The following is an 11,134-nucleotide window of genomic DNA, read 5'->3' on the forward strand; positions in this document are numbered from 1 at the left end:
ATAATCAAAATGTTTATGTAGAATTTATCCCCAAAGCATATGATATTGTTAGACTTTGACGTTTAATGAACTTTACTTTTTTAAACTGAAACGAATCATTAAAATATTAATGATTTTATTGCTTATATTTGCTACCTACCAAAATATTAAAAGTGTGGTTATCAGTTGCTTTGTTAAAGATATGCACTTGACTGAAAGCTACTCATTGCTCTCCATAAATGAAAAGGACACAGATTTGCTTACAAATGTAGTGTGGTATCATATGAGTCATTTATTACATCTGTTTACTCATTATGAGAACTAAACACACACTTCTGGCGGAGGCACAGCTGTTAAGCCACTGATTAAGACCTGAGTGAATATTTCCGTTATTCCAACAATTAAACATTAAGAGGGATCCGGCTCCAGCTGTTTTTGTTCTCCCTCCAGTCAAGGTGGTGCACCTGCTCTTATTAGCTCCGCCTCCCCACCACCTTCCTCCTTGACTACAGTACCCAGAGCGCATCGCGCCTCTCTCTTCTCGCTCTGTGCTGCGCCAGTCCGCCCCGCTGACTCGCAGAACCAGTTGGTTTGGCCCAGCGTCTTCTTTTCCTGCCTCCTCGCTGTGTGTGTGTACTGCTGCCGCCGCTGCTGTTGTTGTTGCCTGGTGTCAACCTACGCCAACGAGAGAAAAAGAAGACTTATCCCTCCCTCTCCTTCTTCTCCACTGTGAGACGGCCTTCACTTTTTTCTCCCCATCCTCCTCCTCCTCACCGGCACCGCTGGCTTCCGTGCCGTGCCAGTTAACTCGCCTCCTTCCCCGGCTTGAGTTCAGCAGCAACAAGCTCGGAAACATCTGGCCGCCGCAGAGTGCTACACTCCCCCGGTTCCTGCAAAGCGCCTGCTCGCCCTGGCAGCCTGTTATGGAAATAAGTCCAAAGTCAACCTAGTTTGGTCTCCGAAGGGAAGAAAAAGAAGAAGAAGAAGAAGAAGAAGGGGGAATTGACGGAGGAGGACCTTGTTGTCTGTAAGTGTTGCCCCTGATACGGAGTCCTATTAAAGGAGGGTTACGGAGGAGGGGAAAAGTAGCTAAACCTTCCTTAGCATTGACCGTGTTGTCTCTTCGCCCTAACGGTCTCTATGTTCGCCGTCCCTCCGCGGTGTTTCACCAGCTGTTGTCATAGCACCGGGGCCTTCGGAACAACCGTAAATAGCTCAGGACTACCGGAGCCCCGGTCCGCCTTTACTTTTGTTAGCCGTGGCTACAGCTAGCTGCGTGGGTCAGTGTGTCTCCGGGTTTGTTTGTTGTGTCTTCTGGCGAGAAATTAATTACAGCCTGCGCCCGTTCGGTAGCCGCAACATTTCTTCGACTTTTAAGAAAATTTCCCACTAAGGAAACAAATCTTAAACGGTGCTTAAGAAAAGCTGAATTAATTAAAACAAACTTAAACACTCAGGGTTATTTACTTCTTTATTAGGTAAAGAAATAAGTGTACTAAAATGTCTTTTTATCTTAGGATTCATTTCTAAGTCTACAATGCTAAAGTTCATTTAAAGTTTGTTAAAAGCATGTCGCTTTTTTCGACTTTTATTATTAGCGCAAAACTTAAATCAAATAAAGACACATATTAAAAACATCTAAAAACGTTTATAACCCAAATAATAATAACTATATAATTATCCGAACATGCATCTGCAGCTGTGATAGCTTAATTGTGATCATCTGTATACAGCTAAATGTTTAGAGTCTTTTCATTTAAACAGAACATAAACTGAACTGTTGTTGGTATTAAGGCACAAAAACTTTCCAGCTCAAAACCTTTAGTTCCCATAGTTTAAAATCGTTTTAATTTGATGCCGGACGTGGGGACCAGAGTTTTCTACCATGGAGTAACCAAAGCTGTCCCTCCCCAACTTGTTGCTGCGCACTCCCAGACAGCTGACGTTAAAAACATGTTTACCACATGTTTCTCACACAAACATATGAGAGTCTAATTGGAATTGCTATTTGGAAACAAAAGTAGCCGAAGCTGCCATTGTTAAGGTAATGATTGGTTTCAAGTTAAAACGGTCATATCATTTATTTCCCAAATCTTTAAATTTTTCGTGATAAGACCGTTGGTACCATATAAAAATTGACAGTCTTACACAAGCCGATGCCTAAATTGTGCGCTTTCGCTCAAACCTGAAACGAAAGCAAAATAACAAGCTTGTAATAGGTTTCTCCCCGTCTGCCTTTTTTGTTTTAGTTCCTTATTTATGACTTATTTCCATTGTTTTCCCTTCATTTCACCCTTGTCCGAACAGAGGAGGCGGAGTGGTGGGGGGGTGGGGGTTATGGTTTGATGAATGAATAAAATGACAGAATGAATGAATACAAGACGAGGCACAGCGGCGCTGAACCGTAAAAAAGTGGGAAACAATATCAGCTGCGTGCGATTGTCAGTTGCAAATGTGCTGTGCTGGCTTTTGTTTATGGTTACTGGAAGGAGGAGCGTTTAAAACGTCCCAAAAAAGTTCGGGGGGGAGAAAAAGTTTTCAGCCTCCATTCCTTTCGTGTTCATTTTTGCAAACTTTCCTTTTTCTCTGGAAGGTAGAACTCCTCTGTTTAATGATGACACAAATCAGCATCCCACCGCATTTAGTGGCTTTTTTTTTTTCCTTCCCAGAGAGAGAGCAAAAGGAGAGGGTGGGAGCGAGGGAGGGGGGGGACAAAGTTGTGGAGTGTTGGTAGAATGAAAGAGGAGTCTGGTGGCAGGAGTGTAGAGGAGGCAGCATATGGCTGTAGAAAGAGCACAGCTGGAGGTAGCATCTCCATCTGAGGATGATGTCAGAGCAGCTGACAGGCTGCCATCCACCCCACCTCCTCCTCCATCCCTCCACCGCCTCCACCCCCCTCCCCAATCCTTTATTGTGAGTCTCAGCGGCAGCCTGGGAGAGTTAGCGCTGTGTGTGTGTGCGTGTGTGTGTGTGTTTGCCGATCAGTGCCGGCTAGAAGGAGGAGGAGGGAGGTGGTATCTCGTTCCCCCTCCAACATCTCCTCCACTTTGCATCTGTCCCTTGCAGTTTGAACAGCGTGCTGTTGTTTTTTTTTTGTTTATTTGTTTTTTTCCTTCGTTTTTTTTTTTTTTTTTTTTTCACCTGCCTCCTCTCATCTTCTGCTCTTCTACCCACTCATTGATTCAGAGTGAGAAGGATACACAGCCAGTCAGAGAGCCCGGCTATCCTGCCACACTGGAGTTAATCAAGTTGATGCGTACTGCTGCTGCAGGTATCGTTTCTGTGTCTCGTGTGTGTGTGCCTAGATGTAGTCCGGGATAGAGGAGTAGTTATTATATTCCAGTGGTCTCCTGCTTGTCAATCCTGTTTGAGTGCTGCGTGAGGATGATCGTAGGTACTTTAGTGGTAAACAGTAAAAGTAGTTGGTGCTGCCTGTCAGGGGGGGGGGGGGGGGGGGTAATTGCTGCTGCTGCTGTTGTTTTTAGTTTAGAGAGCTGAATTTAAGACTCCCACTCTCTGGCATTCTGTTTGAACACTTGCTCTAAATGTATTTAATATAATCCAAGTGAAAAGCATGAGTAAAATAAGCTCCTTCAAATTTTTGTGACTTTTACAGATTAATTGTAAGTAAAAACGAAAAATAACAAAAATTTACTTCATTACCTTATTCAACCGAAACACTAACGTAAGTTTAAAACTGAAAAGAGGGGTTATTTAATCGTGATCATCAGATTTATGTTTTCTTTTCCCGTTGATTATATCGTGTTTTAAAATTACTTGAAAGCATGTGCGGTCCGCTCTAACCCGCTGTTCCCCCTCCTGTCGGCTGGAGTAGAGGAGACTAATTTAGAAGTTGCAGATTTGAGCTGCCTGAATTGGCTAGACAGCTGTAATCGCACTCCCTCCTAGTCTTAATCTCTTTATCTGGCTAGCAGCTGCCATATGGCCCCCGTCAGCTGGATCAGATGTGGGTAAGCCTCCCTCCCCGGCCGCCACAGCCGCTCCCTCTCTGCCCCTCTTGTGTTTGTGTGTGTCTCCTCTCGCAGACCCCTGCCTGACAGAGTCGGCGGGCCGGGCCGGGCCAGGCCAGCGTGGGCCGGGTGTCTACCCTCCTGAGCCTCCGTCGTCGGCTCCCTCCCCGCCACCGCCGCCACAACCATCGTCGTCTTTATTTTTAGGCATCTTTAAGGATTAGGATTGATGCTGTGACGAGCAGGGCACTTACAGTGATTGTATTGTAAATCTTCTGTTCTTGGTGGTGGGTGAGAGGGAGGGTTGAAGAAGAGGGCAGTTTCTTTTGCGGGTGGATGTGCCGTTTTTTTTTTTTCCTCATAAGATTCAGATGGGCAGGAGTGTTAAAGTGATGGATGGCGTGTGTGTGTGTGTGTGCGCCTAAGGAGGAGGCGACAGAGGGGGTTTGGCTGGACAGAGGGGTGGGGTTGGGTGGGGGGGATGGAGGGAGGGCGGAGGAGGTGGGAAGTGGTACACCCTTGCCTCATTAAAAGCAGTCTGAGCAAGCCGGAGGGCGAGCACACACACACACGTACGCAACCCGCAGACACACACGCTTGCATTCCTGGTTCAGCTTCATTCAAATGAGATGATTTAACTGCTCGGGTTAACACAGCACAGAGCGGGACCCATGTACTTTCTCAGGCAGGACAAATCGGCTTGGTTAACAGGTGGGACTTTTTGCTCATTTAATTTTCTCCGTCTTCTGTCCTCCAACTTCCAGCTACTAAGCCACATATTTTAACAAGGTAAATTGATTCAAATTCACCTGTTTCCGTTCAGACAAAATTGAAATGCTCTATCCTCTCATCCTCGTCTTATCTCAAATCCTAAGCTGACGCTCACAGGTTAAACGAAGGACAAGCTTTTTCATTCCTGGACGTGCTTTTTTCAGTGAGCCAGTTTTTCTTCCCGACTTAGTCTGTGGAGGTGGTTTGTAGGTATGTAGGTAGGCTGGTGCTCATTGTGTGTGTGTGTGTGTGTGTGTTGTGTGTACGCGAGGACAAGTGCGCACGGCTGAAAAGCCGGTTACCTAAAAGGGCTGTGCCAGGCCAGGCCAAAGTGGGTTAATAAAAATAACCAGCGTAGGAGCAGCGACCATCCAGGAGTGCAAGCAGAGGAGTTGGAGTGATGCAGGAAGACTGAGTGGAGGAATCTGTCTCTGGTGGTTTATCTAAGATTAAGTCTTTGTCGTGGAAAAAAACAAACTGAATTTTATCTGTTTAAACTACATTTTTTATTGTTTTTCTTATTCCCACAATGTGTTTTTATTTATTTGAACAAATTAAATATTTACAGAAAGTATTTCAACAATAATACAAAAAGGGATGTATTTTTTAAAAGAAATCTTTCTGTTAATATAAAAACTGTATTTCTTTAGTTGTGTTTTTTTTTTAATCTTAGTTATTTTAAAAGTTAAAAAACATGATTTTTTTCCTCAGTCACTTTCTCTGGTTGTGATGTGTCTTTTTCTCCAGTGTCTCGTGCCATATGTGTTGTTGGCATTGGTCTCCTCTTGTCTTTTGCTTTATTTTTTTTTTCAACTTGTAAAATACAATTTTAGTTGTATAACTGCAAGTATAAAACAAACAAATATTAAGTCTTGAATTTAACAAAGTCCTAAATTACGGCTTAGCTAAATGTCCGAGTATTAGAATTTTGATATGCTTTTAGATTCAGTTTGCTGCATAGTTGGGCTTCGTCTTTGTCATCATTTAAAAGCTGACCAAAGATGAACATGGCCTTACATTTCCCTCTGTGTTTACGGCTGCAGGTTATGAGGACGGCAGGATGGAGTTCCCAGACCACAGCAGACATTTGCTCCAGTGTCTGAGCGAGCAGCGGCACCAGGGCTTCCTGTGTGACTCTACGGTGCTGGTGGGCGATGCCCAGTTCCGTGCCCACCGCGCCGTGCTGGCCTCCTGCAGCATGTACTTCCACCTGTTCTACAAGGACCAGCTGGACAAGAGAGACGTGGTGCACCTCAACAGCGACATTGTGACGGCACCAGCCTTCTCCCTGCTCCTGGAGTTCATGTATGAAGGCAAGCTCCAGTTCCAGGACCTTCCCGTGGAGGACGTGCTGGCGGCGGCCAGCTACTTGCACATGTATGACATTGTGAAGGTGTGTAAGAAACGCTTGAAGCAAAAGGCCACGGCGGAGGCGGATAGCACGCGCAGAGAGGACGACGGCGGGTCCAGCTGCTCCGACAAGGCTGACAGTTTATCCGATGGTTCAACAGGACGGCCTGCTACTGCCGATCTGCTACACAGTGATGAAGAGGAGGAGGGGAAGGCCGAGGGAAGTCAGCTGTGGCTAAGGTTGCCATCGGCGGACAGACCAGGGACGCCGCGCGGTGCCGCAACCAGTCCAGGGCACGGGGAGGCGGAGACCCAGCCAGGTGAAGGCCTGGGGGAGGTAGGGAAGGTGCTCTCTCCAGCCGGCAGCCCCAGCAGCTCCACTGGATCTCTCTCCCAGAGATCCCACCGCTCAATAGGCTCACGAGCCGGGCACAGAGGCAGGAGGGTGTCGAACGACGCGGCCGACTGCGTCCTGGACCTGTCAGTGAAACCGAGTGCCGTTAGCAACCACCATCCATCCTACTTCAGTGGCGCAGCTACACCGGACAGCCTGCAGAGCCCTCTGGCTGTGAGGGTGAAGGTGGAGAGAGGTGTAGCTTCAGATGAAGAAGAGGAATTAGCAGGTGGTGACTACGACATGGAGCACAGCGGCCTCAGTAAAACCCAGGTTCCCAGTGCCAATGGAGTCCTGACCCACCGTGGGGTGGGAGGGCCTCTCTCGGCCCAGCGGAGGCTCGGGCTGGAGGCTCACCTGTCTGCTCTGCGAGAGGCGTCTCTGGCTTCAGAGCTGGAGCGTGATGAGAAACCTCCAGCCTCGGCAGATGACGAGGACCTCCTTGGGGGAGAAAACGAACGTGCCCAGGCCGAGGCGGCCAGCATGGATACCTCTCTGCTGCCTTACGTGTCCAACATGCTGTCGGCCCAACACACCCAGATCTTCATGTGCCCGCTGTGCAACAAGGTCTTCCCCTCCCCTCACATCCTCCAGCTCCACCTCAGCTCCCACTTCAGGGAGCAGGAGGGCATCCGCTCCAAGCCCGCCGGAGACGTCAACGTGCCCACCTGCACCATCTGCAGCAAGACCTTCTCCTGCATGTACACACTAAAGCGCCACGAGCGGACACACTCCGGCGAGAAGCCCTACACTTGCACCACCTGCGGCAAGAGCTTCCAGTACTCGCACAACCTCAGCCGCCACGCGGTGGTGCACACGCGCGAGAAGCCGCACGCCTGCAAGTGGTGCGAGCGGCGCTTCACGCAGTCCGGGGACCTCTACCGACACATCCGCAAGTTCCATTGCGAACTGGTCAACTCGCTGTCAGTGAAGAGCGAGCCGCTGGCGCTGCCCAACGTCAGGGATTGGGCGATCGAGGACAGCTCCCAGGAATTATGGAAGTAGAATCAGACCGTGGGGTTTGAGAAAAAAGGAACAAGAAGGGCAGAGAGGCTTGGGGAGGTGAAAGTTTGTTCATTAGTCTGGGTTTAAGTGAGTCATGTTCTTGTTTGTTGCGACATCTCATTCAACCGCACTTTAATAGCACATGAAAATGTTACTACTGACTTATTTTATTGTCTATTGGGGGTAATGTTTTATTTTATTTTAAAGTCCTGTTATAATTTGTCGTTAGTTCTCTTCTGTTGGTAATTGTTGTTGCTTCTGAGGACACGGGTCCCTCTGTGAGTGACTTGTTTTTTATTTTTTTTTTATTTAGTCATTTTTGAAGGAGTCTTCTTCGTCTGTCTGTGTTTCACCCCAGAGACAACACTCCCATCGCCGGCTCCAGTTCCACTGCAGGAGTTCATGTTGAACACACTGAAGTGAAAAAGCAAAACAATACACTAAAAAAAACGGGTACTGTGAGGCCACCGCATGCACCGTCTGAATACGTACGCGCGTGTGCATTCGATTCTGCACTACTCTGGCAAAAACAAGCAAACAAAAGAAAGGAAAAAAACCTATCATGTGTGAGCGTGCTTGAGTGCGTTTTGTGTGCATTAAATTTGATTTTCCTCCTGGCATGAAGGTGTCGTTGGCGAGCGCTCCCCACTTCTCTCGTTAAGCTCTTTGGTGTTGTGTTGGTGTGTTCAGGGGAAAGCTGACTGATTAACTGATGGCACTCATGCAATGCACAGCCTCCTTTTTTCACTTCCAATCAATCTGAAGTATTTTCTAAAAATGAGAAGACCTTTACAAATATTATTATTATTATTGTTTTTCTTGAATCTAGCTGGCAGTCTTTAAAACATCTCTTGTTGTAAAGGTATTTAATTTAAGTTTGTTGTATATTGTTCTGTTATAGTTTAAAGACTTTAATCCCTTATGTTTTTTTTTAACTTAATGATTATTATTATTATTTTTTTTTTGTAACTTTTTTTGTAATGGGACCTGCTGTTGTTGCATGATGTCCAAACCTGTATATTTTAAAATGAAAATGTGAATCTGCTGTATTACTGTACACATTGTAATTGATCAAATATTTGACAACAGGCTTTTTTTGTTTTTCCTTTTCTTTGTGAATACTACTCCAGGGTTCAGTCTGTTTTTAAAGAGAAAAACTGAATATTACTCTCTGCTTTGAGGGGTAAAAATGCATGAAGATTTGATTTTTGGATTCATCTTAACGTTTAGGTTGTTAATGCATTGGAACGGGGCGGGGGGTGTTTGGACAGTAAATTTGTTGGTGAAAAGTTTTTTTTTTTATACGCTCGTAGTAGGTCTGTCGCTGGGCTCCTGGAGGAACGTTAGAGACGCGACACAATGAAGCATTTTAAGCCTGTCTTTTATGCACTGATTTCTCTGCTGTGTGTTTGTGTGTGTGTGTGTGTGTGCGCGCGCGCGCGTTTGTGAACGTATGACTCGGCCTATACCGGTCGATTGAACCGTCTGAAGCTCTACGTCCACCCAGCACTTCGTCCTCCTCAGGCATTAAATGTCCCCACTGCTTTGCGTTTCTCCTGTTTAGTATCCTTCAGCTCCTGGTCAAGCCATTTCTTATTTTATCTCCGCAGATTCGACCTCTGTTTTTGGGGAAGGTCTAATGAAGCGGCTTGGCTGAGATGTGAAGGATAGATGGAGAAGAAAAGGAGGTTAAGCTCAAGCCCCTCCTGCTTTAAAGTTCAAGGGTCAGATATCTCTGTCACGCTGTTGCTTTTTAGGCTGATGTTGCCCATCTCAGTGCAGCGGATCCAATGAGGTATCTGAGATTCTTTCCTTTAAAGGAGATGGGAGAGAATTGGCCTAAATCAGGGGTCAGCAACCTTTATAATCCAAAGAGCCATTTTTGTCCTCTCATAAAATAAAAAATGTTGACAGAAAATTTGTGTATTTTATGGTTAAAGGACCATAAATCTACTTCTTATTTTGGTTTCAAAACAAAGAAAAACTAACTTTTAGAGAGAGAATGAATAATTTTTCCTGATAGGAATCTTTCATATTTTTGAAGCTAGAAAATAACAAGGTTTGCTCCCAAATCATTTGTAAAAAAAAAAAAAAAGAATTTGTACCGTTAGTGTCATTCTGTTACGGAAATATGACAATATTACACGAAGACAAAATGAGAACAAAATGCAAAATCTGCTCTCTATGTAAAACCGCTGCTCAGTGTTAGCGCGCTTTTTCCAATGTTGCAGAGAGCTGCAGGTTGCAGACCCCTGCCCTAAATCAAAGCACCTTTTTAGGCTAAAATGCATAAAAACCTAATTTTGCTGAAAAGATGCCTTTATACAACTAACATTTCTAAAGCTGTGGAAGTATCTGATACTGTAAAGCATTTAGAAATGATTGCTGGAAATCATGTAAATCTATTGAATTTAACAGACAAATATTGTCTCACTATATTTTGATGAAATATTTGGATTTGGGTTTTTTTTTTGTGTGATTGTTGTGTTTGAGTTGGGGCTACATCAGTTTAACAATTGCTCTTTAAAAGATGGTCAAGCGTTTGTACAATCCAAAAACCATTTGGCAGCGATGCAGGCGCGCCAACATTTCCTCCTCCTCTCTCAGATGCATGCGTGTGTGTGTGTATGTGTGTGCGCGTGTGTCATCTGCACCTGCAGGCTTTGCCAACGCAACAGTGTGGGTAACATTGCAGCAGTTTGCACCACATCTTCTCATTTTTTTTTGGGGGGGGGGGGTCTTTAAATGTTATCTCTTCACTGGCGGCGTCTCTGCATATGGGCTCCTTCCATCCTGCTGTTGTTTTCATCACTGCTGCTGCTTTTCTTTTTTTTTCTTTTTAATGTTTTGTTCCTCTGGTTGTGCTTGACCACCTTAAACTGCTGTAGTCCAGGCTAAGTTTTATTTAAAACTATTTCTGTTGAAGTGTGAGTTTGGAGATGAGGGACTGGCGCTATGTGAGGTGACCGCCCTGACATGACATCTCCATCTTTTGCTGTGCTTACTTGAAAGGGGTGGGTGTAAAAGGTTCAAAAATGAAAAAAAAAAAAGTCAGTTTATAGGAAGTCATGAAGGGTTAAGGGGTGGAGGGGGACATATAATGACTGAATCTGTTTTGGAAAAGGACAATCAATGTCTGGAGAAAAACAACAAAAAAAACTGCAGATTTTTGATTGAGATATATTTGCTCCCTGATGAGATTACAATATTTCTTTGCTTTTCTTTTGAGGTTCTGTTTCCAATTTTAGTCATTTTTAGCTTTGACAATCATAGCTGGGTTTGTTTTCTTTTTCTCAAGGGGAGTAAATTCTAATTGTTTAGTTTTGTAATTTTTGGTGTGCTGTTGTCGACATTTTTAAAATTGTGTGCAAAACTGCAATAAATTATAAGAATCCTGAACTCCAGCTCTTGTGTGAAGTGTTTTTGTAGAGTTTTTCCTGTGGAAAATGTGTCTTGACCCGCCCGATAAAATGTCAAACGTACTTTAGCGACCACTTCCTTGCTGACAAACGTACTATTTAAAAATCCTGACACTTTCGTACGTTTTTAAGGCAGCTCTTTTTGGATGGGAAAATTTAAACACATGATCAAAGATGCCTAATGTATCAGTTTTGATACGTTACGCATAAAAGAGAATTTCGGGGGTTTCAAAAATTTGTTCTTT

The 11,134-nt window shown here is 44.9% G+C and overlaps 1 protein-coding gene and 1 long non-coding RNA gene across 7 annotated transcripts; one reads left to right on the forward strand and one right to left on the reverse strand.

The window, feature by feature from the left end:
* Nucleotides 1-251: 251 nt before the first annotated feature.
* Nucleotides 252-1,387, reverse strand: LOC124859115. Its single transcript, XR_007036015.1, has 2 exons — nt 997-1,387; nt 252-897 (listed from the first exon to the last, which is right to left on the reverse strand). It is a non-coding gene; the product is annotated as an uncharacterized LOC124859115 (long non-coding RNA).
* zbtb18 (zinc finger and BTB domain containing 18) lies at nt 873-10,874 on the forward strand. 6 transcript variants are annotated; one of them, XM_047351653.1, is made up of 2 exons: nt 873-1,006; nt 5,765-10,874. In XM_047351653.1, exon 2 carries the CDS (start codon nt 5,782-5,784, stop codon nt 7,468-7,470), a length of 1,689 nt encoding a protein of 562 aa, XP_047207609.1. In that variant the 5' UTR covers nt 873-1,006; nt 5,765-5,781; the 3' UTR covers nt 7,471-10,874. The 6 variants fall into 6 exon arrangements, with proteins under 6 accessions (XP_047207609.1, XP_047207607.1, XP_047207608.1 ...); XM_047351651.1 differs by lacking the exon at nt 873-1,006 and adding an exon at nt 2,983-3,250; XM_047351652.1 differs by lacking the exon at nt 873-1,006 and adding an exon at nt 4,465-4,661.
* The last annotated feature ends 260 nt before the right edge of the window (nt 10,875-11,134 follow it).

Source organism: Girardinichthys multiradiatus, chromosome 22 (assembly GCF_021462225.1).
Source record: "Girardinichthys multiradiatus isolate DD_20200921_A chromosome 22, DD_fGirMul_XY1, whole genome shotgun sequence".
NCBI classification, from domain to species: domain Eukaryota; kingdom Metazoa; phylum Chordata; class Actinopteri; order Cyprinodontiformes; family Goodeidae; genus Girardinichthys; species Girardinichthys multiradiatus.

Bases quoted from the DNA above. Each gene is read 5' to 3' on its own strand.
- zbtb18 (XM_047351652.1), top strand. From the start codon at position 4,622: ATGTACTTTCTCAGGCAGGACAAATCGGCTTGGTTAACAG. The intron at 4,662-5,764 runs GTGGGACTTTTT...TTACGGCTGCAG, and splicing joins CAAATCGGCTTGGTTAACAG to GTTATGAGGACGGCAGGATG.